Below are 22000 nucleotides of genomic sequence, written 5' to 3'. Positions count from 1 at the left end.
AAACCCACATGTGACTTCACATGTCATACTGCCACCTGTCCTTTTCATCCTAACCGCTCACATGAACTACTAATCCATATTATTATAACTAACAAAGCATTTAAGAATCTATTCTTTTTATCTTTGGTAAAAAACTAAACTATCATTTTTACGTGAATATAGCAATCATTTATTAAACAGTAACCAACATTGATCCACCTTTCATGCATAACAAAAACAAAAAAGAAAAAAGAAAAAAAAGAAGACGACAGAAACCTCATCTGCCTATAATTACACATACTCACAAGCTCTTGAAGACCACACCATATACACTTCGAGATAACTTTTCATCACTCTTTTCTCTCTCTTAGTTTCTCTGTTGTGTGCTACTCTCCTCTCAGTGTTAGCAATGGCTACAACACTAACCATATTTATGCTCTTCCTAGTTGCAATGCTGCTTCTTCCATTAAAAAACCATGTAAGTCAACATATATAACTTTTTATTTATACTCATTCCTATGTTTAATTAGTCTCAACATGATTTTTTGTCTCTTTAATCATGGTTTATTAATTATAATCTACCATTATTAATTATGTTAGTCACAATAATTGTGGTTATGATTTCAGGCTGAGATTATTGATGCTGCTACCACAGAGGCTCCAGCTCCGCAGCCTAACACTAACATAAGCACTTCTAACCACTTCCCCATTAATGTGAGAGTTTCCAAATATTTTTGCTTTTTGTTTTGGAAAAATTCTGCATATATATTTTTTTTCCATTATTTAAATTTTTAACCATGCATGTCAATTCTTTCTTTCATTATATATGAGTATATGTTAATTTGATGTTTATTTTCTTGAGTTTCAGCATGGCATAACTGAAGGCAGTCTTAAACCAACAGGTAATAGTTAAGGACATAATAATATCTTTTCAAATTAAGAATTTATTAATGATAAGTAATTAATCAGAGTAGTACGAAGTTGTATAGTTGCCAATTAAAGGTTGACTTCCTAAAAATTTTTCAATAATTAATGTTTATTTTATTTAAATTAGAATTAAAAAAAAAGCTAAAAAATTTACTAACTCTTTAATTCTAAGACATATAATTTTTTAATTAATTGAAAATATAAAACTATTTTTGATTTTTTAAAATACGAGATACTTAAATCTTTTCATCTAAAATATATAAGGACAAAAAAATGAAAAACATTTTTATATTTTTAATAATTAGTCAAAAATTTATTTATTTTCGAGATAAAAAATCAAAGACTTATTTGTCGTTTACTCGAAATTTTGACGATGATGAGTATGATGGAATAATTAAACTTAGTAAGATTTTGGTGGATGCAGAATGTGGACCACGTTGCACAACAAGGTGTTCAAAGACACAATACAAGAAGCCATGTTTGTTCTTCTGCCAAAAGTGTTGTGCAAAGTGCTTATGTGTGCCTCCTGGTACTTATGGCAACAAGCAAGTTTGCCCTTGCTACAACAATTGGAAGACCAAAAGGGGTGGACCAAAATGCCCTTAATTACAAACCTCATATTTCAATTTACTTTCTCTAATTCTCTATCATCATCATAATCATGTCTTACTTATTTAGTTAGTTGCTTAATATTATTGTTATTAATTGTTACTATCATTATTCCATGTATAATTCAGTATAAGCTAAGCATCATATGCAATTGTAATGTAACTACTACAATGAAATTACCTAAATTTCATTATGTTTGTCCTTTTCTGCCTTAAAATTATGCCTCAAGTAATATATCAGCATTGAACTTGTAGTCAAATTTCTTAGTAGAAGCAGATAAATGTACAAGGCACTAGGATACCACCAGCATCATAATAGACTAATATTCGTAGCAAACATTAAAATTAAAAATTGACTATGAAATAACTAAATTATGAATTATGAATTAGTTAAAATTAAAATTTTAAAGTGTTTTAAAAATCTTCTAATACTTTTAAGATGTTATTAACTTTAGATTTTTTTTTCAAAATTTAAATAATACAATAAATCATAGGAAAAAAAAACAAATAGGTCATTAATTTTTACCTATAGATATTTAAATACTTAAAAATAAAAAAATATTTTTAACTTCCTGATTTTCTTAAAAATTGGACAATTAGATCCCCCGTCTATCTACGTCCGTGAAACAACATAACAGAGAGGAAGAATAAAATATTTTTAAGTTTTTTTTGTTAGTGCTACAAGTGTGAGGAGTGTTGAAGTTAGTCCCACATCAAAAAAAGCAAGAAAGAGTGATAAGTTTATATGATAAGAGACCCATTTATTTGATATCTTAAGATTTTGAACAATTGGATTTGGTGTCTTATCATCTTAGTAAATATGGGTACAGATGTTTTCAGATAAATTAGTTATAGTAAGACCTATATTTTTTTTGAAATAGATGGGAAGGGATTTTTATAATTGGTTTTTTCCCCCAATATTTTGTTACAAATAGCGTTTAACATCAACATGACTATTCATAATAACAATAGTAACAAAGGAATTTAAATAATTGGAAATTTTGTATAGTAATCAATTTGTAGTGTATTTGGTGAGAAACCAAATTGATGCAATAGGAAGAAAGAGATAAAATACCAATAGCTATTATTGTGAAGCTATTCAATATTAAGTACTTCAGTTTATTAATCAAAAGTCTTGGATTCGAATATTAAAAATAAAAAGGAAAAACTTCAATAGGAGGCCTCTGTTTCTTTGGAAGGGACTACATCAAGTTAAATAAGTGATTTTTTTTGTAATGTGATTAATTAAATAAAAAAACAATAAAAATTAATTAAGTTATAGAAGCAAAGTAAATCACTTGGGTACAAAGTATAAACTCTTCCACACGACGAAGAAAACAATATTTTTTTTTTGGACTCACTTAGAAATAGCTTACCTATGCCCAACCTTTTAAGGTATAAGAATAATAATTATAAAGCCCGAATTTTCATCTATTTTTTACTTTTATAGTTGAATTAAAATTTTGTTTTTGTCTTTGTTATATTTGATGAAGTATTCATGAAGAGTGATCACAATTTTCTTTAATTTGGGTTCTCACCTTTATAGGGAAGAATGACAATAAATTAAACTAAGAAATCAATCCTTCGTATTAATTAAAATAAAATACAAAATATGAACTATATATGAAGAGCGATATTAATTATAAAGGTCAAAACACTTCCCAGAAATAAATAAATGATAAGGTTAAATACAAATAATGTATGCTGATTTAAATTTTAATGAGTCATAACTACTCCTAATCTCCTATTGACTTGTGAACTTCTTTAGTTCATAGTTTCACTAAATTTGTAACTTTAGGATCTGTGACAAAAAATAATTATAATTTTATTTTGTCTGTTTAATCCTAATTTAATTTGGTCTGTTTCACTACATATATAAGTCTATGACACCATCAAAATTTAGTAACATGGTTGACAATTTAAGGTAGTGTTTGTTTTTAGAAATTAAAACTGAGATTGAAAAATTAAGATTCAGTGTTGTATTTGGTGATTAGAGATTAAAACTAAAGTTTTAGTTTTAGAATACAAAATTTCAGTCCCTTTAATATTTTCAAAAAGTGAAGACTTTGAGGACTAAATTTTTTAAAAATGGAGACTAAAGCATTAACAATATTTTTTTTATTAATTGTTGTAACAATTAATAAATACTAAATAAAACAAATTTTATCTATTTTTGACTAATTTCTTTTTATTACTAAATATTTCTATTTTTTTAATAACTAAAAATATTTTAGTAAATAAATATTTTTGTTTTATTTAGTTTCAGTCTCTAAATTTTAATTTCTGAGTCTTTTTCAAACACAGCCTAAGAAATTGAAACTTGGAAATGCTTGTGAGTGAGTGTAAAATAACTGTTATTTTGCGATCACATGATAGGTTTTCAGTTTTTCCATGAAAAGTATGCTTTCAAGTTTCCAATGAAAAATAAACTTCTAAACAACCCCAAAAGTAGTGATTCCTTTTTCTTGGCTAAGAGTAAGACTTTTGGTTTTGGAATGTGATATGTCACACATAAATCAACCAATTCCTCAAGTTTCTCATTGAGAGTTCCAATCCCCACCACATGCATCTATAGGCCAATAATTAGAATAAATTAAATAAGATGGAAATATTTACTAACTAAATAAGAATAATAATAATATAGAAATTCATATATAATTATATCACATAAATTAATAATTCATAATTATTAATTTTATATAAAGTAATTGTACGTAAATTTTTACCTATTATTATTAGTTTGATGTTGAAGTTATGAAGTAAAAATTAAAATTATAAGGAAATAAAAGAAATAGTTTATATATTTGAATAATCTAGGACAACACACATGTTAGGTGAGGTCCCAGCAAAATTATTCGATTATTTTTATGCATTATAATTGATAAGCAAAGACAGATACCGTGATAATTGGAAGGGTAGTTAGATTCTCCTTTCACTCGTTATTCAATTTCCATAAGATTGTTATGTTATGTTATGTTAGGTGGCACACTATAGACCGTTGCTAATAACCATTAACCACCAACAACCCATCATGCCCCAAAACTAAAATAAAATAAACTGTGCTAGATTTTTTTTTTTTTTACACTTCTTCTGTTCCATAATCAATTATGGTTGGTTTGAACTTTGAATTAGGAATTTAGTAAGAGAATTGGTAGCCCATATATTCAAATAGATTGAAAATTTATGCAATAATACTACTTTTCAACTTTATGTACTAATATATTGATTTTTATAATTCTTATGTCATTTCAATCTATATAAACAATAATAAACAAAATACTCTAATTCATGTTTTGATAAGCGCATAAGATTATCGATTTCTCTTAGGTAAAGCATATTCTATCTTTATATTATTATTATTATTATTATTGTTGCGGTATATTACATTACACTATATTTAGATGCTAATAATAATGTCTTTTCTAGAAAAGAATCTCACTCAATAATATATAAGACACTAATTAACAAATTAGTTTTCACACCGGGAAAATAAAATAAGGTAATTAATTTGATGGTTGAAAATTATCACCACGTGAAGCATGAGCTGCAAAGTACAGTAATATTGATGTAATTAATGACATCATCAAATTAACTAAGAAGACAAATAAAAGAATATTCGTGGCATATTCTCATTAGGCTCCAAAAAAGTGGCTTCTGCGTAACATGCACGCCATGAGACTCGGCATGTTCATGTGTTGAAGTCATAATAAGGTGATGACTATTCAATTCAATTGATTCACAAGTTGATCAAAATAATTTATTTATTTTGAATTTGATTTTGATTTAAGAAAATGGACATTCCATGAAGAAGCGTGGTGACCGTAGCAAGCCAATCTTGACTTATATATATAATAAGTTATTGTATACAACATCGTTGACCTTATAGCTTAGACACTATTCAATATTAATAGTGTTACATATTCAAATATCAATTTGATTTCAACGCAAACATATATCTCTTGTACTAAGTCTAAATAATGTATCCTAGACTTCACTACTTATTACTTTAATTTGATATAAAGTAGTTATTAAAATCATTGAAGTTTTGAAGGAATGAACCATATAACTCAACAATTTCATCATTCTTGATTGGCATGCTGGAATTGTATATAGAAGAAAGAATAACATAACAAGCTTCAATTTTATTGATGTTTTCCATTCTTATATTTATATGACCTTTCACGTGGTAGAAGCTCCTCAAATATGAATTAAAACCCAATACCAAAAAAGGGTTGGTTTGGAACTTGGAAGAAGACAACAACCTCCTTAAATTAACAAGTTTACAAGATTATGGAAATTAACATGAAAAGGTCAATAATATATAATTCCTTAATTAGGAAGAAAAAAAAAATTCAAAAACCTTCTGATCCCTCTTCTTGATCGATCCAATCCATCCAAGAAAGTGGGGTGTTCTTGAATTTGTTGTCGACAAGAATTGGTTGTTGTTGTTGTTGTTGTTGTTTGTTGTTGTTGTTATGATGAAGAAGGAGAGTAGTAGTACAAGGGGTAGCCTTGACCAAGCTCCTAGGTTGTTGTTGTTGGTTTTGGTGATCCTCGGCGTTGGCGGCAATGTCGCCCCCGGTCGGGGTTTGGAGGGGAAGAACGATGGGCTTGGCGGCGGCCGGAGATGAAGGCTTTGGGTAGAAGAGATCGGTTGGGAAGAAGTTATATTGTTGAAGGCCAGCCATAGAAACAGAGAAAATGAAGTGTTTGTTGAGAGTATATCTAACTTTCTTTACAACTAAGTGCTTATGTTGCCACTTGTATTTATAGCCACACTTCAAGAGACGCCTTTTGATTCTCTTTAGCCTGACTTTTTCATAGCAATATTTTTAGTCAAATTATTATTTTAAAAAATAGATTTAATTATCCTCCAATCAAGTTTAATAATAATTAGTTATTTTTAGGTTTAATTATTCTATTCATCCCTATAGTTTCGTAAAATTTTCAATTAGGTCCTTATACTTTTTTTTAATTAGGTCTCTGCACCAATTTTTTTTTAATTAAATATATATAATTTTATATATTTGAAATATATACTTATACTTTAATATATATTTTATATAAATAACTAATTTAATAATTTTTTTTATATACATATAAGATAGTTAATAACTTAATTTAGATCATTCAATAATAAATAAAAGTGGATTAACTCGATGTTGAATGCAAGAGTAAATAATTTTAATATTAAAATGTAACTTTTTTTATTATTTTAAATTATCTTTTGCACTTTTGGGATTGTGGACTTGTGGTGGCTTGAGAACCAAGGGAGCATTTGCCTTGGAGAAGGGGCAGCTACGAATATATTATTATAACAAATTTAAAAAAATAAAATAAATAAGTTCTCCATCGTTTGGCTTACAGATATTTAAGTTTTTAAAATTTTTTAAAATAAGATAAATTAAACTTAAAAATTGATGTGTCCAAATTTAAAAAAAAAATTTAAATATATTTTTAAATTTTTAAACACTTTAATGTCCACCTACAAAAAAATTAGGATGAATGTGTCACTTTCTTTTTTTATTTCGTCACACGTTAGTATTGTTGTGTGTTGCTTCGTCGATGTTTACAATTTTAAGGTGTGCGTTTGTTCGTTTTTTCTCACTGTTTCTTTGTTGTTAGATTACTGCAATTTTTAATTTGCAAAACAAAATGCTACAATGTCACACATCAATCATTTCACTTGCATTGCTTCTACCCTTTTTCCAAATATTCTTTGATCCTGCTTTGTCCTATTTTTTGTTCTCTGCTTACAGCTTTTTAATTTTTATTTAACTAGTAGTACTTTAAATACATGAATTAAATATATGAAAAGTAATTAACTAAGCTAAATGTATTGAACAATTTGGTCAAATGCTGATTTATTATATTAGTTCTTATCATATTTTTATTTTGGGTCAAATTATCATAAATTTTTCTTGGTCTTTAAAAAATTATAAAAATTTTAAGCATACCAAAGAAAGATACTAGATTCGACTATTCGAGAGTGCCCTAGAATTGTAAATATTTTAAAATTTAAAATGGAGTCACTCTTTTTGGACGAAGATATTTCATTAATATGTGGAATAGGAGTTGCCAATTGTTCAGAATATGGGCCACAAGTCACATCGCCTGGCCCACTAAGTCGGTTAATGGCCCATTAAGGACACTATTCTTCCAATTTTCATGGGACATATACCCCTTCCGTTGACCAAAAATTGAAGAACTCCTCAAATATAAGTGTATACTGTATAGCAACATAAACTTGGTTCATCACCATTGACCAAAAACAATATATATGTCGTAAATTTATTAAGCATATATTCACTTAGTTATGAATTTTTATAATTCTTTAATTTGAGCGTACACCTAAATAATAATCTCTTATATTTTATACCCATACAAAATTATTCCACTGCCACTCACTAATTTGACGGTTTCTCCTATTTAAATCCATAGTTATATACATCCTACAAATACCTTTATTTTTATTTTTATGTATTTGCTTTTAGATTTAATTATCTCTTATCAATACAAAAATAATTTACTCAAACATTTAATTTTATGTTACCACATCAATAAAAACAACATTTCAAATTTATTATTTACAAAGACAAAAAAAAACTAACATAAAGTTTTAGTACATAAAAAAAAAAAACTTCTAATGAAATCAAAAACGAAAAATAAATGTATTATGAAGTTAACCATTCATTCAAATTACTTGTTTTTTTAATGCAGCATTTGAATGAGTCACTAACAGCCAACTCTCCCAAAGGATGAAGCATGCCTTGCTATGTCATCAGTCATGGATCACTACTCGCAAAATCAAATTGTCAAGTAAGAAATCTATATCAGAGTGAAGGGGGAATTGGGGGATTTATGCTCTCTGCAATTTATACAAGTTCTATTGAAATTAACATTAGCACTAGCAAATTTTGTAAAGGTAGTGCTAGGGAGCCAATAGCCTAAGCGTACAATGTGTACAATAGGCTAAATCTTTGGTCCATGAATAAAATGAACATCACCCATACTATCCAGAATAACCATCACTAAGGATCGAATCCTTGACCTTTCAGATCTAGAACTCGTAACCTGACAGGACAATGTAACACTAATGGTCATATCTCTAATACTTTCTAAACCTCCATTCTACACATTGTACGCTTAGGCTATTGACTCCCTATACTTTCTCATTTTGTAATGATAATATGATTACCAAATTCTTGTTTGGTCATTGGATATTGAATATATAAGTTGAACTTCAATCTAATTCTCCCAAAAATTAAAAGTTACAAACAAATGTATATGTTTTGCTTCTGTAGTACACATCTAATTCTTGTTTTGGCATCTCATCCCCAAATAAGACCACTGATCTGATTTTTTGTTGCATACAAAAGTTTTACCCATTACTCCATATAATCAACATATAGTACAAAGGATAATCGTGAATTGTCAAATTCAAATCCATGATATATAAACTTGAACCAATGAATTGCAAATCCTAGACCAATATGGAGAACTATACAATCATCACCATCAACAAGACATGATAATCATATTATAGATACAAAGAATATAATTTTCACACTGAGAGTTGAGACTACACAAGGAATTAATAATCCAACCCAAAACCCATAAACATAACCAATTCATGAATCACACACACACCAGATTGACATTATCAATTCATATTTCTAAAAATTTCAATAAATTTTTATTGCAGTTGTTAACTGGCTAATACAACATTCTATGCAAAGATTTGCAATAAAGCACTATATAAGTGATCTAATGAAGAACAAAAAACTAAGGCTCATTCATCATGTCCAAAAAATTCACGTTCACACAAACCCTACATTCAACCATTTCACCCAATACACGCACAAAATCCAAACTTTCCAAAATATAGAAAAAGGGGGAAAATTCGCAAAACCTAGAATTTTCTTTGAATCAATCGAGGTCCCTCACAATCTGAATCCCCATGCTATTCGCGGTTCCAATGATCGACTTGGTGATTGCCTCGAGCGACATATTCTGAAGATAGTGATCGTTCTGCTTCACCTTCGCGATCTCATACACGTGCTTCAGCGACAGCGTCGACGCCGTCACGTGACCGGGGCGCCCGCTTCCGGATTCTATGCCGGCAGCTTTCTTCAGGTACCACGTGATCGACGGCGACTTAACGGTGAACTCGAAGGTGTTGTCTTTAAACGCCGTTATCGTAACAGCCATTGGGGTATCGGGCTTGTACTTCTGGGTGCGAGCGTTGAAGTCCTTGCAGAACGCCATTAGATTCAGACGGTACTGACCTAATGCGGGACCTACCGGCGGGGCTGGGCGTGCTGCGGCGGCTGGAACGGTGAGCTTGATGGTCGCCGCCACGGGGCGACGGGTTAGGATCTCCTTGGCGGCCATCGTCGTTGTGGTAGCGAGAGAAGTGAGGGTTTATGGTTTTGTTGGGCCTTAATGGGCCTTTGCCGCGGTTTTGATTCCAGGGTTTTGCCAGTTTAAGCCCAGTTTAAATATCATTTGGAGTTCTGGGAGCTTTCCCAATGCTTCCGAGTCTTTCTAGAAGGAGGAGACGCGATTGTTGTTGGGCTCAGGGTTGTGTACCGGACAAGCCCAGGAAAAAAATAAGCATAAAAAAAATTTGTTGGTGAATGATTCTTTGGTGTCTTATTGTTTTTACGCCAAGTAGGATGTTTCCATTGTATATATGCCTGTGCAATATCAACTTTAGACTTTAGTTTAAATTTTTTCCATGTCAAAACATAAATAAGCTAAACCGTTAACCCTTTCTTATTTTGGTAGTTGTAATTTATTCTTATTCTATACATTTTTTTACAATACTCTGATATTTAAAAGAGGTTAAAATATCAGGTCTGTATTTTGGTTGTTCATATATAGTAATTCAGAGAGGTGTTTATATATTTTTCTAATATCAGATTTATATACATATCTAAAAAACTGCTTGTGTTTAAAATATGAATTTAATTTTGATCTTTTTCATACAGATATCTAATTATATAATGTCAAATCAATAAAAATAACTATTTTTTATATTAATCGTCTGAATGGTAAATAATAAATATAATTGCACGAGTATATAAAACGTTTTACATTGTCAGTATATTAAAATTAAAGTTTTAAAATATAATGGATAATCAACCATGTTTACGAATTACCCAACTACATTAGATAAACAAGAGTTGTTGGATCCATATTTCTTTCACCCAATTATCAATTTGTTTATGCACAAACATTGATACAAACCAATGAGATATTAAGAAATTATTCACCGAATTCGTTGTGTTAGCTAACTCATCTTTTAAGAGAGGAGGGGTTAAAAATTCGAATCTTGTATTTTGTATGTAATAATTCATTAATCAATGATTAAAATTTTTAAATGAAATTGATATGATAAATTTATTCTTGATTTTCTGAGTGATTGAGAACTAATCCCACCTTAGACATATAAAATTGTTTATGAAATCGAGAGTTTGAATTTACCATAGACATAATAAATTGTTTGTCCTTGAATAAGTTAAATGAGCAGCTACCTCTATCTTGATTGCATTGAGATTTGAGAGGAGCAGGATGGGATCCGAAAGAGGGTCTCCATTTTATGTGGTTGACTTAAGAGATGAAAACATGAAGCCGGGCAGCGAGGCATGGCGGTCGGCGTGCCGTGTGGTGAGGACTGCGCTGGAGGAGCACGGCTGCTTCGTGGCGCGGTTCGACAAGGTTAGCCAGGAGCTTTGCAACTCCGTTGTGACGTCTTTGAAGCAACTGTTTAGCCTGCCATTGGAGCTCAAGAAACAAAAGACAAATGATAAGCCATTACATGGCTACATAGGAAGTGTGCCATGGCTTCCATTGTATGAATCGATCGGCATTGATAATCCTTTGTCCATGGATGCAGTGCGAAATTTCGCCCACTTTATGTGGCCCCATGGAAACCATACTTTTTGGTATGTCGCTTTTTATCCCTTCATTCCTTGCATTGTCAAATATATCGTTATAGTTTTCTTTGTTTCAAATAAGTGTATGTCTATCTTAAATTTTTAACTTAATCTTTTTAAGTTTATTTAAATGAATGAGAGGGAGAGGGTGTGAGTGGAAATCGTAAATCTAGAAAAAAGGAACTCATATAACAATAAAGCTCATGGTTTTGTACAATTAATTTTAGCGATCTTGAATTAAAATGTGTTCAATCTTTCATTTAATCCTTTGTATTATGTATATATAATTGTAAATGTACAGCTATTTAGTTATTTTAGAATAAAAGGAGTAAGTTAATGTCTTGATCCAAATAAAAGAGTTATGAATAACAGAATAATTTAACAAAAAATGTTAGACATCATTAAAATTTATTGTTTTTAGATATTATTTAATTATTAATCTAATTTTTTTAGTTTACTAATTTAATAATATATTTTATCTCATAAATTTTAAATATATTGATAGCTAATTTATGATAAAAAATAATAAATTCTGACAACACTTTAATATTTTTTTAGTTTAATTTCTCCAATACAATAAAAATACTTTTTGATGAATATTATGAGTACTATAAAAAAATAAAAATTAAAAACTCAAATGCAATTGTCTTTAATACAAAATTATTAATTGTAAATTATTAGATAATTTTAACATATTTGACTAATTTATCTAATAGCCAATTATCGTTTCACATAAAGACAATTAATTGAGAATTTATCGATATAAAATGTGAGGTGTAAAATGATTTTAGTGTTTGGTCAAATTTAATTTTATTTTTGTTACAAAAAAAGAGTAAATCAAGTTTGACCGAATAGTAAAATTCTGAGTTTAATTAGTATTGTGCCAAATTTAGTTTCAATTAATTATTAAATCTGAAATAAGTGAATCAAGTTTGAGAAAACAATGAAATTGTTATAGGTGACACATGCTCATGCATACTACTTCATGCGTATGTTGGTTGATACAGTGAAAGCATCAATGAGTATGCGAAAGTGATGGCAGAATTAGAGGTAGTGGCAAGGAGAATGGTGTTTGAGAGCTATTATGATATGAAGATGGAACGATGCGAATCATTGATAGAAGAAACAAGCGAGTATGTGTTTCGTTGCTTGGAGTACAAGCCACGAAGCGAGGGCGTAGATGAGAATGTGTTAGGGTTGGAGCCTCACACTGACTTGTCAATCATATCAGTGCTTCATCCCATTAACAATCTCAATGGCTTGCAAGTTAAGACCAGCCATGATTCTGATGATCAAGAACAATGGACAGCCATTGAAGCCTCCCCCAACTCCTTTGTCGTCATGGCTGGTGACGCACTCCAGGTACCTTACCTACATATTCTGTTAGGCAGTTATTCTGTTATTCTGCTGCACCTGACATGGCAATAAGTAGTTAGAGTGAGCTGGCACAAATTGGTTAATCTGTTATTCCACTACTTTCTCATTCCACTACTATTATTTTAATAATTAACAATACTACTAGTTGTATACTAAAATTAACCACTAAAATTAATTAGAGTATAAAATATACATTAAAATACAAAATATATGTTAAAAATAAATTAAATTATACATATATTTATATATAAAAATATAATGTCTGATTTTAATAGTTAATTTTAATGTACAAATAATATTTTAAGAAAAAAGAAATATTGAAATTAAGAAGTTGATGTTGTAGGTGTGGAGTAATGGAAGGATAAAATCATGTTTACACAGAGTAGAAATGAAGGAGAAGAAAGCAAGATACGCAACAGGAATATTCTCATTTTGTGGCAACATATTGGAGATACCAGAGGAAATAATGGTTGATGAAGAACACCCCTTGCGTTACAAACCAGCATTCCACCATTATGATTACCTTCGATTCTTTGACCAGCACAGAATCAGACAACCTCAAACTCGAATAAATGCCTATTGTGGAATATAATAACAGGAATGTTAGATCATGATGATTAGCCAACTTGCTCTTATTTTGTCTAAGTGTGGTTTAATTTAGAGGAGTTGTCATACACTAACATTTGACTCGGAAATTAATTAAGCATTTTAAATATGAATTATTGAACATCTGCAATGTTAGTTTTTTATTTTTAAAATTATATATGTATTGCATACTTTATTTAATATTTGAGAATTTGATGTTTATTATTCATATACTTAAAAATATTAAATTTATTTTATCATAATCACTAAAATTAATGTAATTTTTATTAAATTGAATAATTTCAGTGGGATCCCATGAGATATGTTAAACTTATATCATACTTCCTTCCAAGAAAAGTTTTAAACTAACCATCAAAATAAGGTACTTATTCTTATACAAATTTAAAATATACAAAAATTAAAAAAATCATATTTTGTGAAATTTTTTTATTTACTCTATATGCTACGTAGGCGAGTGTGAATCTCAAAATAAACTTAGAATAGTGCACTACTTAATTATTTTTTTATTGTTCTAAGTTACTCGATCCGATAAAGGGGAGAAAGAGTTTGTAATAGATATTATTTATTTTCTTTTATATTGTCATCAAAGAGACAAAGATAAACAACACCTATATACATTACATCAACTAGCAAAACAAATAAAAGTATCTAAAATATCAATAAAAACATGACAACTCACACATATAATCAAACACATAATCAACATACTTTTATCCGTAAAATCAGCACATCACACATTGTATCTTGTATTTTCGAGGTGTAACTGTTACACTTTATTATGATCATACTAAAAGTTTAAACATTATTTACCTCTTATCCATTAGTTTAACATTATAAATTATTTAATATCGAGCATTTGCGAATATAAACCAAATCCTTAGTTACAAAATTAAAAAGTCTTTATGGTAATTTACTTAATTACATTATTATATTCACATAATAATAAATACATAAACTTAATCAAAACTTCTTAAATACAAATTCTGTCCTTCTATAATCTCAAAATAATAATTGACGATAAGTAAAATCTCAATTAAATCAATAGACAGAAAGTACAACATATATATATTAAGTTTATAAATCGGTCGCGATTTCACGCCAAAACTTTCTGAACCTGTCATTAAAAAAGAAATTTTGTAGGAGAGTGAGAACATCGACCACAAAAGGGTTCTCAGTAGAGAGTTTAAGAATTGTTATAAGAAGATACGTTTAAAGAGAAGAATTGATTTCAAGACAGTGATTATCGTTCGTCCTATAAATCTTTTAAAAATCAACGGCTAATCATCCAAAACTTTTTCAAAGAAACCATATTTAATATTTTCAGAAATCCAAAACCTTTCTTTTCTTGTAAGAAAATCGTAATCAATTTCCTAAACTGTATGAATGACCAACCTGTTCCACTCATAGGTTTATTAAGTCTATGCTGAACCAGCTTGATTTTTCATACTTTACTAATACCTCAATCAGAAACCAATCACAATCCCCAACTCAAGCAACTCAACCAAATCAGCAATCCAATCATCATATCAGGAAAACAACCCTCAGTTTCACCACCACTAGCATGAGAGATCTCTCAGTTGCACATCCATACAATACAAACAAGGAAAATACAGATAGGATGCAAATATAGCAAGTAGGCAAAATAGCAGCTTTTGAGAGCGATAGGAGCTCCGGCGGCATCGCAAGTGGCTTTCCCCCTCTCTGTCGTTGTGTCGTCTCGTTAATTAACCGGGTTTTACAACCGTGGCTGGGAGCAGCTCCTTCGGCAGCGAGGAACAAGGACCCAATGACGACGGCGATTGGCAACTTCTTCCTCTCTCTCGCGCGACACTCTTCTCCATTTGGAAACTAGGGGTGTTCATGGGTCGAGTGAAACCGGGTTTGATGTGACCCAGATCCAGTCCAAAATATATACCGGGTCTATTTGTTTGACCCGAATCCGGCCATAGACCCGATGAAACCTATACACTTTCGGGCCACAATTATACTGGGTACAAATCGGGTGAAAATCGAACCGTTAACATTATATTATCTTGATACCTTCTTGTAAGCTAACATGTGAAAATATCCAAATTTTCAAGACTCCAACCATTATTTGACATGGTAAAATTCACTTAGAAAAATATAACAAGAACCAACCCTTCTTTAAAATTAAAGCATAACCATAATCAATACTAATATTGTCTAATAACACCAAATTTTAAATCAATACAAATAACACAATATTATGTCATTAGTCTAAAGTCTTATGTATTTTAAACATAAAACATTAACTTATAGTCTTATAATGACTAATTGTTGAGTTAAGAAATTAACTAAATTAATTAATGATGACAAATATTATTTTTGAGAAATTATCTAATTAATGTCAATTATTTGTGATTAAGTGTTGCAGGCCAAAAATCAATACATAACAGCAGCACAATTGAATGAAAATAAAAAAAGGCTGGTGGGCTACAAATCAATAAAAGCCCAAAGAAAAATAAAGTAAGGAATCAACAGACTGAAATAAAAAGATCCAATCCAAACCTGATAGCAAGAAATTTCCTCTCATTTGCTTTCACCAAAAGTAGCGTTCACTTTTTCCCTCATGGTCAGCAATTAGAAAAGTGAGAGAGAGCTTAGTTCCTAAGCTATTCACAGAAGAAGAAAGAAAGAGAAGGTTAAGCAAGAAAGGTTGAGGTCTAATCAATCATATCAAACCAAATCAAGCTAAGGCAAAGGTCAAAGGTAACACATTTCCTATTGCATGCATATTGCTTTCTTCTCCTCTTTCCAACTCTCTGCCAGTCTGAAAATGGAATACATGGAAAAGATAATCTCTGTTCTTCACTGCTGTGCATCCACGGTCATAAGTGTGTCTTAGGGACCAAGTTGTGTTTCAATGGCTAAGATCTGGGTTTACCATTGAAAATGTTTATTTTTGCTGTCTTGTGGCTTTCGGTCAACAAGAGAAGGTCAGAACCGAAATTTCTATTTTGATGATTAACTGGAAAAAGTGATGTGGTGAGTTGGTAAAGTACACAGCTCAAGGAGTTGACCTAGGAGAGAGCAACTTAGCAATATGCAAGGAGATACAAAAGAAGATTTCTCATCATTCAGAAGTCAAGGAGAGATAACCAGTATTATTGAGGTGTATATTCTGAGAAGAGCTCTTTGAAGAAGTTCATCTACTTGTAGTACTTCCTAGTCAAAGGAGCATTCTGCCATAATAAAGAACTGAATCAGAGGCTAGCAAATCTGGTTTATCACATAGCAAAGAGGCTGTTAAAGAGTCAATCTCCTTCATGTTTTACAGATTGTAATTCACTTTCCAATGTTTATCTTTCTGTAATTTATTAAGGTAAAAGGATGAATGAGAGAGTCATTGAAAGAGTCTAAGAGAGGAAAAAGGCAGAGAGATACACATGAGTAAAAAGTCTAGAGTTATTTCAGATTTCTTTAGGTTGAGTCTGTGTCTTGTATCTTGTACCTGTGAGGTATCCATTTCTTAGTTGGGTTAGCACTAAGAGGAAGAGTTAGGTATTAGTATAACCAAGTCAAGTTATGTTAGAACTTGAGTGTGAAAGGATTGTATCAATCCTGTGGAATTTGTGTATGTAATACTTTAACTATAGTGAAAATTCCACCATTGTTGTGGTGGAGACTAGACGTAGGTTGCATTGCACAAGGTAACCGAACCAGGATGCATGTTGGTGTCAGCTTCTCTCTTTCCTGCTCTGTTCTATTTTCTGACATTCATGAGATAAAATGAAATTGTCTCATAAATTTTTCGCTATTGAGTTCAAACAGATTCAGATTATTGCAAGTTTATTTTAAAAGGGTTATTTCAGCAACACAAAAGAAGGTCATAGATTCAATCCCCTCTTCTCTAAGCCTTCTACAACCTTCACTAATAACATAAAATATTAAAGTTTACAATACTTAATAAAGTTCACATAAAAATAGCCATCATCCATCACTAATAACACAAAATATTAATTGTGTATGATGACCGAGCCACCGGATCGAGTTCAGGTGACCTAAGTTATGGCCCGACCCGAAATAATGATCGGATCTATTTTTGAGACCCTTACCCGATCCTAAACTTGATGAAATAACACTAAAATAGCTCCTAAAGTGTTTGGGGCCAGACCGAGTCTTCGAGTCAGACCGGGCCATACACACCGCTACTGGAACTATCTCTTTCCCACGTCCCCTTCCCTCTTCTTTCTTTCTCTTTGCTCCCTCCTCCCATTTCTTTCTTTTCTCTCTTAATCCATCTCTGTGTATGTGTCATGTGTGGGTGCGTTTGTGTGTGTATGTGACTGGATGGAGTACTCCTATATTTACAAATAATAATGATAATGATTAAGTCAATGGTGCAAGAAGGTTGTTAACGAAGTCCGTTTCAAAAGATACACATGATTTCTATATAGCTAAGAGATCTGAGAATTTAGGGTTAGGGTGAGTGGCGGTAAGTGGTGGTAAGTGATTTCTCTTTGATTTTAAAAATTAAAATATTAAATTTTAAAATCTCAATTATTTAAATTAAATTATATAAAATTTTTATTTTTTTATAATGACTAAATTTTATAGTTTAAATATAAAAAATTATTTAATAATTAAAAAATTAAATAAAATTTTTATTTTAATTATTAAAATTTGATTTAATTACTTATTTATAAAAATAAAATTTTTAATAAATAAATAAATTAAAATCAACTCATAATAAAATTTTTCAAAATTCTGACATTAGCTCCTAAAACATATGTTGACATATTCCTTTCCATTTTTTCCTTTTTTTTTTAATTATTTTAACATATCTCTCGCACTCATAACTCTATTTTTCAAAAATCCTTTTCTTTTTCCAACTAGTTCTATTACACCCTTTAATCCAGCCTGCCATATTCTTTTGTGATACCATCACGGTTAGATCTTCCTCCCTAATGTTAGCTTCTTCAAATAGGAATTACACAACCTCCTGAAATCCTATACAAACATAACTTCTTTCATGATCTTTTGTTGAATATCCTTTTCTAATAAACATCTTACTTTTCCATCAATTGCCACTAAATAATCTCCAACAACATATGTTATAGAGTTCGATTTATACATAACACATGTTCACAATGTCCAAACACTATCTTTTTTCACCTGTATTTTTATTTGTCTTCTAATACTCTTCATTTTGTTATCTATACTCCACAATTCAAAGGCTAATAATAACCATATGTTGCTTAGTTTAATCTCTTAATTAACATATGGTTTCATTTTCATAATACGTATGATCTCATATCAATATATAGTTGTACTTATTCTTCCACAAATTAAATCAGTATATTTGTGACATAACATAGTACTGTGGTCCTCATCAATAATAATAAAATGGACCACACCGTTAATCAATCAAATCAATGCACGCACCAAGTACGAGTAATTAAGTATATGTTAATTTCAATTATTGGTGAAGTGATGCTACATTATATATTCAGCTAAATTGTTCAGAAGCATATGATCATACAAGATGAGTGTTAACAAATTATTGAACAGATAACATTTAATAATAATCATGTTGCTCCAAGTCAACATACATCGATAGTGACCAAAATATTATCATACAAATTAAAGATGGTATTATATATAATTAAGCAGAAACTACAACATTATTGATCAAACAATAATGGGATCACAAACAAGAGTGTGTCCATTTCCTGTAATTGATTTGAGCGATGAAAAGATGAAGGCAGGCACGGAGGCATGGGTGTCGGCGTGCCGTGTGGCGAGGACAGGGATGGAGGAGCACGGTTGTTTTGTGGTGAGGTTCGATAAGGTTGGGGAGTCGCTATGCAAGTGTGTTGTGTCAGCAATGGAGGAACTATTTGGTCTGCCAGTGGAAACAAAAGCACAGAAGACGAGTGAGAAGCTTTTTCATGGTTACTTGGGACAAGTATCCTGGATTCCCTTGTATGAATCTTTGGGCATTGATGACCCTTTCTCTATGCCTGCTTGCCAACACTTTGCAAACATAATGTGGCCTCAAGGCAATAACCGTTTCTGGTATGTACCATTTTCATCTCATTTATCTCAAAAATTTAAGTTCATAAAGAGATAATTAAATTGTTATATCTTTTGGATTTCCTTAAATTTATATAGGTCTTTTTTATCTGATATTATTTATTTAAAAAATTTAATAAACAGATAAGAAGAAGCACTAAATGACTATATCTTTAAATTCTAATATACTTGATATTATTACTTGTGTAAATTTTGTATAGGTCTTCTTTATTTGATGTCTATGATATTGTTTATCTAAAAAAAACTTAAGTTTATAGAAAAAAAATATATAAATAATTATATCTGATATGTTTAATAAAAAAATATTAAAAAGTCATCAAAATTTATTGATTTTGGCCAGTATTTTTAGTCATCAATCTAATTTTTTTAGTTTAGAAATCCAACAACTTACTTTATCTCGCACTTTTTAAATATTGATAGCTAATTAATAGTAGAAAATAATAAATTCTAATAACTCTCTAACTTTCTTCTTTTTGTTAGATACATAATTGTTTGAATTTAATTTTGATGCAATGTCATTGTAAAATAGTTTTACATGTGTATCTCCAATTACATAATACTATATCAATAAAAATAACTACTTTTCACATTGACCACATAAATAGTCATCCAAAAGAACTAATATAATTACACAACAATATAAAATACTTTACACTATACATATATCAAAATTAAACTCTAACTATTTATATGTTTCCTTCTATCAATTTAACTTTTGAAAAAAGTTATTAGTTCATGATATAATATCAAAATTTATATAATATAAAAGATTAATATAAGAAAATAGATGCTTTAGAAATATAATTATTCAAATGCATTGTCCTATCTAAAGATTAATATCCGTGACAAAAGCAATGCATGTATATAGTGAAAGGATTAATGAGTATGCAAAGCTAATGGGGGAAATAGACCATATAGCAAAGAGGATGGTGTTTGAAAGCTACGGAGTGGACATGGAAAGATGCAAATTGATGATAGAATCAAGCGACTATCTGCTTCGATGCCAAGAATATAGGCCACCCAAGAACGATGAGGATGAAACAGGATTGCAGCCTCACACAGACTTAACCATCACATCAATAGTTCACCAACTCAACAATCTCAATGGCTTAGAAATCAAAGCCAGCGATGGAATCTGGAGAGGTGTTGATGCTTCTCCTTCTTCCTTTGTTGTCATGGCTGGTGATGCATTCAAGGTTTGGAGCAATGGTAGGATAAGGCCATGCGAACACAGAGTTACAGTGAGTAGTCATGTCAAGAATCTAAGATACTCTACGGGGCTCTTTTCTTTCTGCTCCAACACATTCGAGATTCCTCAGGAGTTGGTCAATCAACAACATCCCTTGCGTTACAAAACAACCTTCCACCATTATGATTATCTTCGCTTCTTTGATGAAAGCAAGATCAAAGATCTTGATACTCGGATTCAAGCCTATTGTGGAATCTCATCCAATCATGAATGATTCTTCTACACTTGCTCTTGTCTGTCTATTAGGTTGGACTTATTTGCTACTGCCTTAATTACGTGATGGTGGAAATTCAGGTGCAGTTGACTTTATGTGAGAGCAGTTAGATGATTTAACTTATTTGACTAAATTTTCATCTGACGACTCTCAGCTATCAACTTCATATGAAGTCGACTGTATTTGAGTTTTCACCTTACGTGATTAGTCGAACCCGAGATGATAATCGAAAACTGTTGTATCTTAAATCATCTTTATATAAAAATAAAAAATACATGTATGTAATGAGTGACCACCTTAATTATATATGTGCTGTTCTAGTGTGATATGGTTTTCTTATGGGCTATTATTATAATTACAAACAATTCGTCCTACTATCTTAATTTTTACTATCTTAATTAAGAATTATTAATTTTTTATTTTATTATTTTAACAATTTTTTTTACTTAAAAAAATCTTGATCCATAAGTATTAACGTATACCCACAATAGAAATAAGAAAAATAGATATTATAACGTTATGCCCATGATGTGGTCTATAAATCAAATAAAACAAGAAGTTGAAGATGAAGATATTGGGATGATTATCGATAAATTTAGCTAATTGAAACCTTTTTTATGTAGTACAACTATATACCGTTATATAATTCATTGAAAACTTTGTATATATTTGGATTATTTCATTTTGGTTAAGACAAGTTTAGGGAGATGTTCTTATGCCCAATGTCAATTTCGAACAAAAAGGACGAATTGAAGGAAATAAAACAATTTATAATTAAATTAATCATTTAAACTCTACATTATTGTGCAATACAAGTCTAATCTAATAGATGTACATCTATTCATTCATGTTTGATTACATAATTACATGCTAATTAATTATAAACATCGACCATATGTATGAACAAAAAAAAAAACTAAGGTATAGCTAACTATCGATCCAACATAGGAACATAGCATCTTATGGGTTTTTTATTTAACAACATACCAAAACCCCTATTCTTAACAAGATTAATACTCAAATCCATGCACCTAGGGTTCAT

The 22000-nt window shown here is 30.3% G+C and overlaps 4 protein-coding genes across 4 annotated transcripts; 3 read left to right on the top strand and 1 right to left on the bottom strand.

Annotated features, from left to right (window-relative positions):
• The first annotated feature begins 288 nt into the window (after nt 1–288).
• Nucleotides 289–1708, top strand: LOC107492596 (gibberellin-regulated protein 6). The gene is made up of 4 exons (XM_016113633.3): nt 289–457; nt 607–693; nt 848–881; nt 1331–1708. Exons 1-4 carry the CDS (start codon nt 389–391, stop codon nt 1510–1512), a joined length of 372 nt encoding a protein of 123 aa, XP_015969119.1. The 5' UTR covers nt 289–388; the 3' UTR covers nt 1513–1708.
• Nucleotides 1709–9090: 7382 nt separating this feature from the next.
• Nucleotides 9091–10104, bottom strand: LOC107492665 (uncharacterized). The gene has a single exon (XM_016113713.3). It carries the CDS (start codon nt 9906–9908, stop codon nt 9444–9446), a length of 465 nt encoding a protein of 154 aa, XP_015969199.1. The 5' UTR covers nt 9909–10104; the 3' UTR covers nt 9091–9443.
• An 899-nt stretch (nt 10105–11003) lies between these two features.
• On the top strand, nt 11004–13531 carry LOC107492662 (2-oxoglutarate-dependent dioxygenase AOP3-like). The gene is made up of 3 exons (XM_016113710.3): nt 11004–11464; nt 12463–12817; nt 13176–13531. Exons 1-3 carry the CDS (start codon nt 11091–11093, stop codon nt 13422–13424), a joined length of 978 nt encoding a protein of 325 aa, XP_015969196.1. The 5' UTR covers nt 11004–11090; the 3' UTR covers nt 13425–13531.
• Nucleotides 13532–19064: 5533 nt separating this feature from the next.
• LOC107492663 (2-oxoglutarate-dependent dioxygenase AOP3) lies at nt 19065–21284 on the top strand. The gene is made up of 2 exons (XM_016113711.3): nt 19065–19477; nt 20364–21284. Exons 1-2 carry the CDS (start codon nt 19101–19103, stop codon nt 20956–20958), a joined length of 972 nt encoding a protein of 323 aa, XP_015969197.1. The 5' UTR covers nt 19065–19100; the 3' UTR covers nt 20959–21284.
• Nucleotides 21285–22000: the final 716 nt, after the last annotated feature.

This window comes from Arachis duranensis, chromosome 6 (assembly GCF_000817695.3).
Source record: "Arachis duranensis cultivar V14167 chromosome 6, aradu.V14167.gnm2.J7QH, whole genome shotgun sequence".
Taxonomy (NCBI): Eukaryota; Viridiplantae; Streptophyta; class Magnoliopsida; order Fabales; family Fabaceae; genus Arachis; species Arachis duranensis.
Note: the sequence above shows the minus strand (reverse complement) of the source record. Positions and strands in the feature narration are given on the sequence as shown.

What these genes read in the sequence shown, in the direction of transcription:
- LOC107492596 (XM_016113633.3), top strand. Translation starts at nt 389, where the DNA reads ATGGCTACAACACTAACCATATTTATGCTCTTCCTAGTTGCAATGCTG. An exon ending in TTCTTCCATTAAAAAACCAT is followed by an intron (nt 458 to 606) that starts GTAAGTCAACAT and finishes TTATGATTTCAG; the next exon opens with GCTGAGATTATTGATGCTGC. An exon ending in AGGCAGTCTTAAACCAACAG is followed by an intron (nt 882 to 1,330) that starts GTAATAGTTAAG and finishes TGGTGGATGCAG; the next exon opens with AATGTGGACCACGTTGCACA.
- LOC107492663 (XM_016113711.3), top strand. Translation starts at nt 19,101, where the DNA reads ATGGGATCACAAACAAGAGTGTGTCCATTTCCTGTAATTGATTTGAGC. An exon ending in CAAGGCAATAACCGTTTCTG is followed by an intron (nt 19,478 to 20,363) that starts GTATGTACCATT and finishes GCATGTATATAG; the next exon opens with TGAAAGGATTAATGAGTATG.
- LOC107492662 (XM_016113710.3), top strand. Translation starts at nt 11,091, where the DNA reads ATGGGATCCGAAAGAGGGTCTCCATTTTATGTGGTTGACTTAAGAGAT. An exon ending in CATGGAAACCATACTTTTTG is followed by an intron (nt 11,465 to 12,462) that starts GTATGTCGCTTT and finishes TGGTTGATACAG; the next exon opens with TGAAAGCATCAATGAGTATG. An exon ending in TGGCTGGTGACGCACTCCAG is followed by an intron (nt 12,818 to 13,175) that starts GTACCTTACCTA and finishes TTGATGTTGTAG; the next exon opens with GTGTGGAGTAATGGAAGGAT.
- LOC107492665 (XM_016113713.3), bottom strand. Translation starts at nt 9,908, where the DNA reads ATGGCCGCCAAGGAGATCCTAACCCGTCGCCCCGTGGCGGCGACCATC.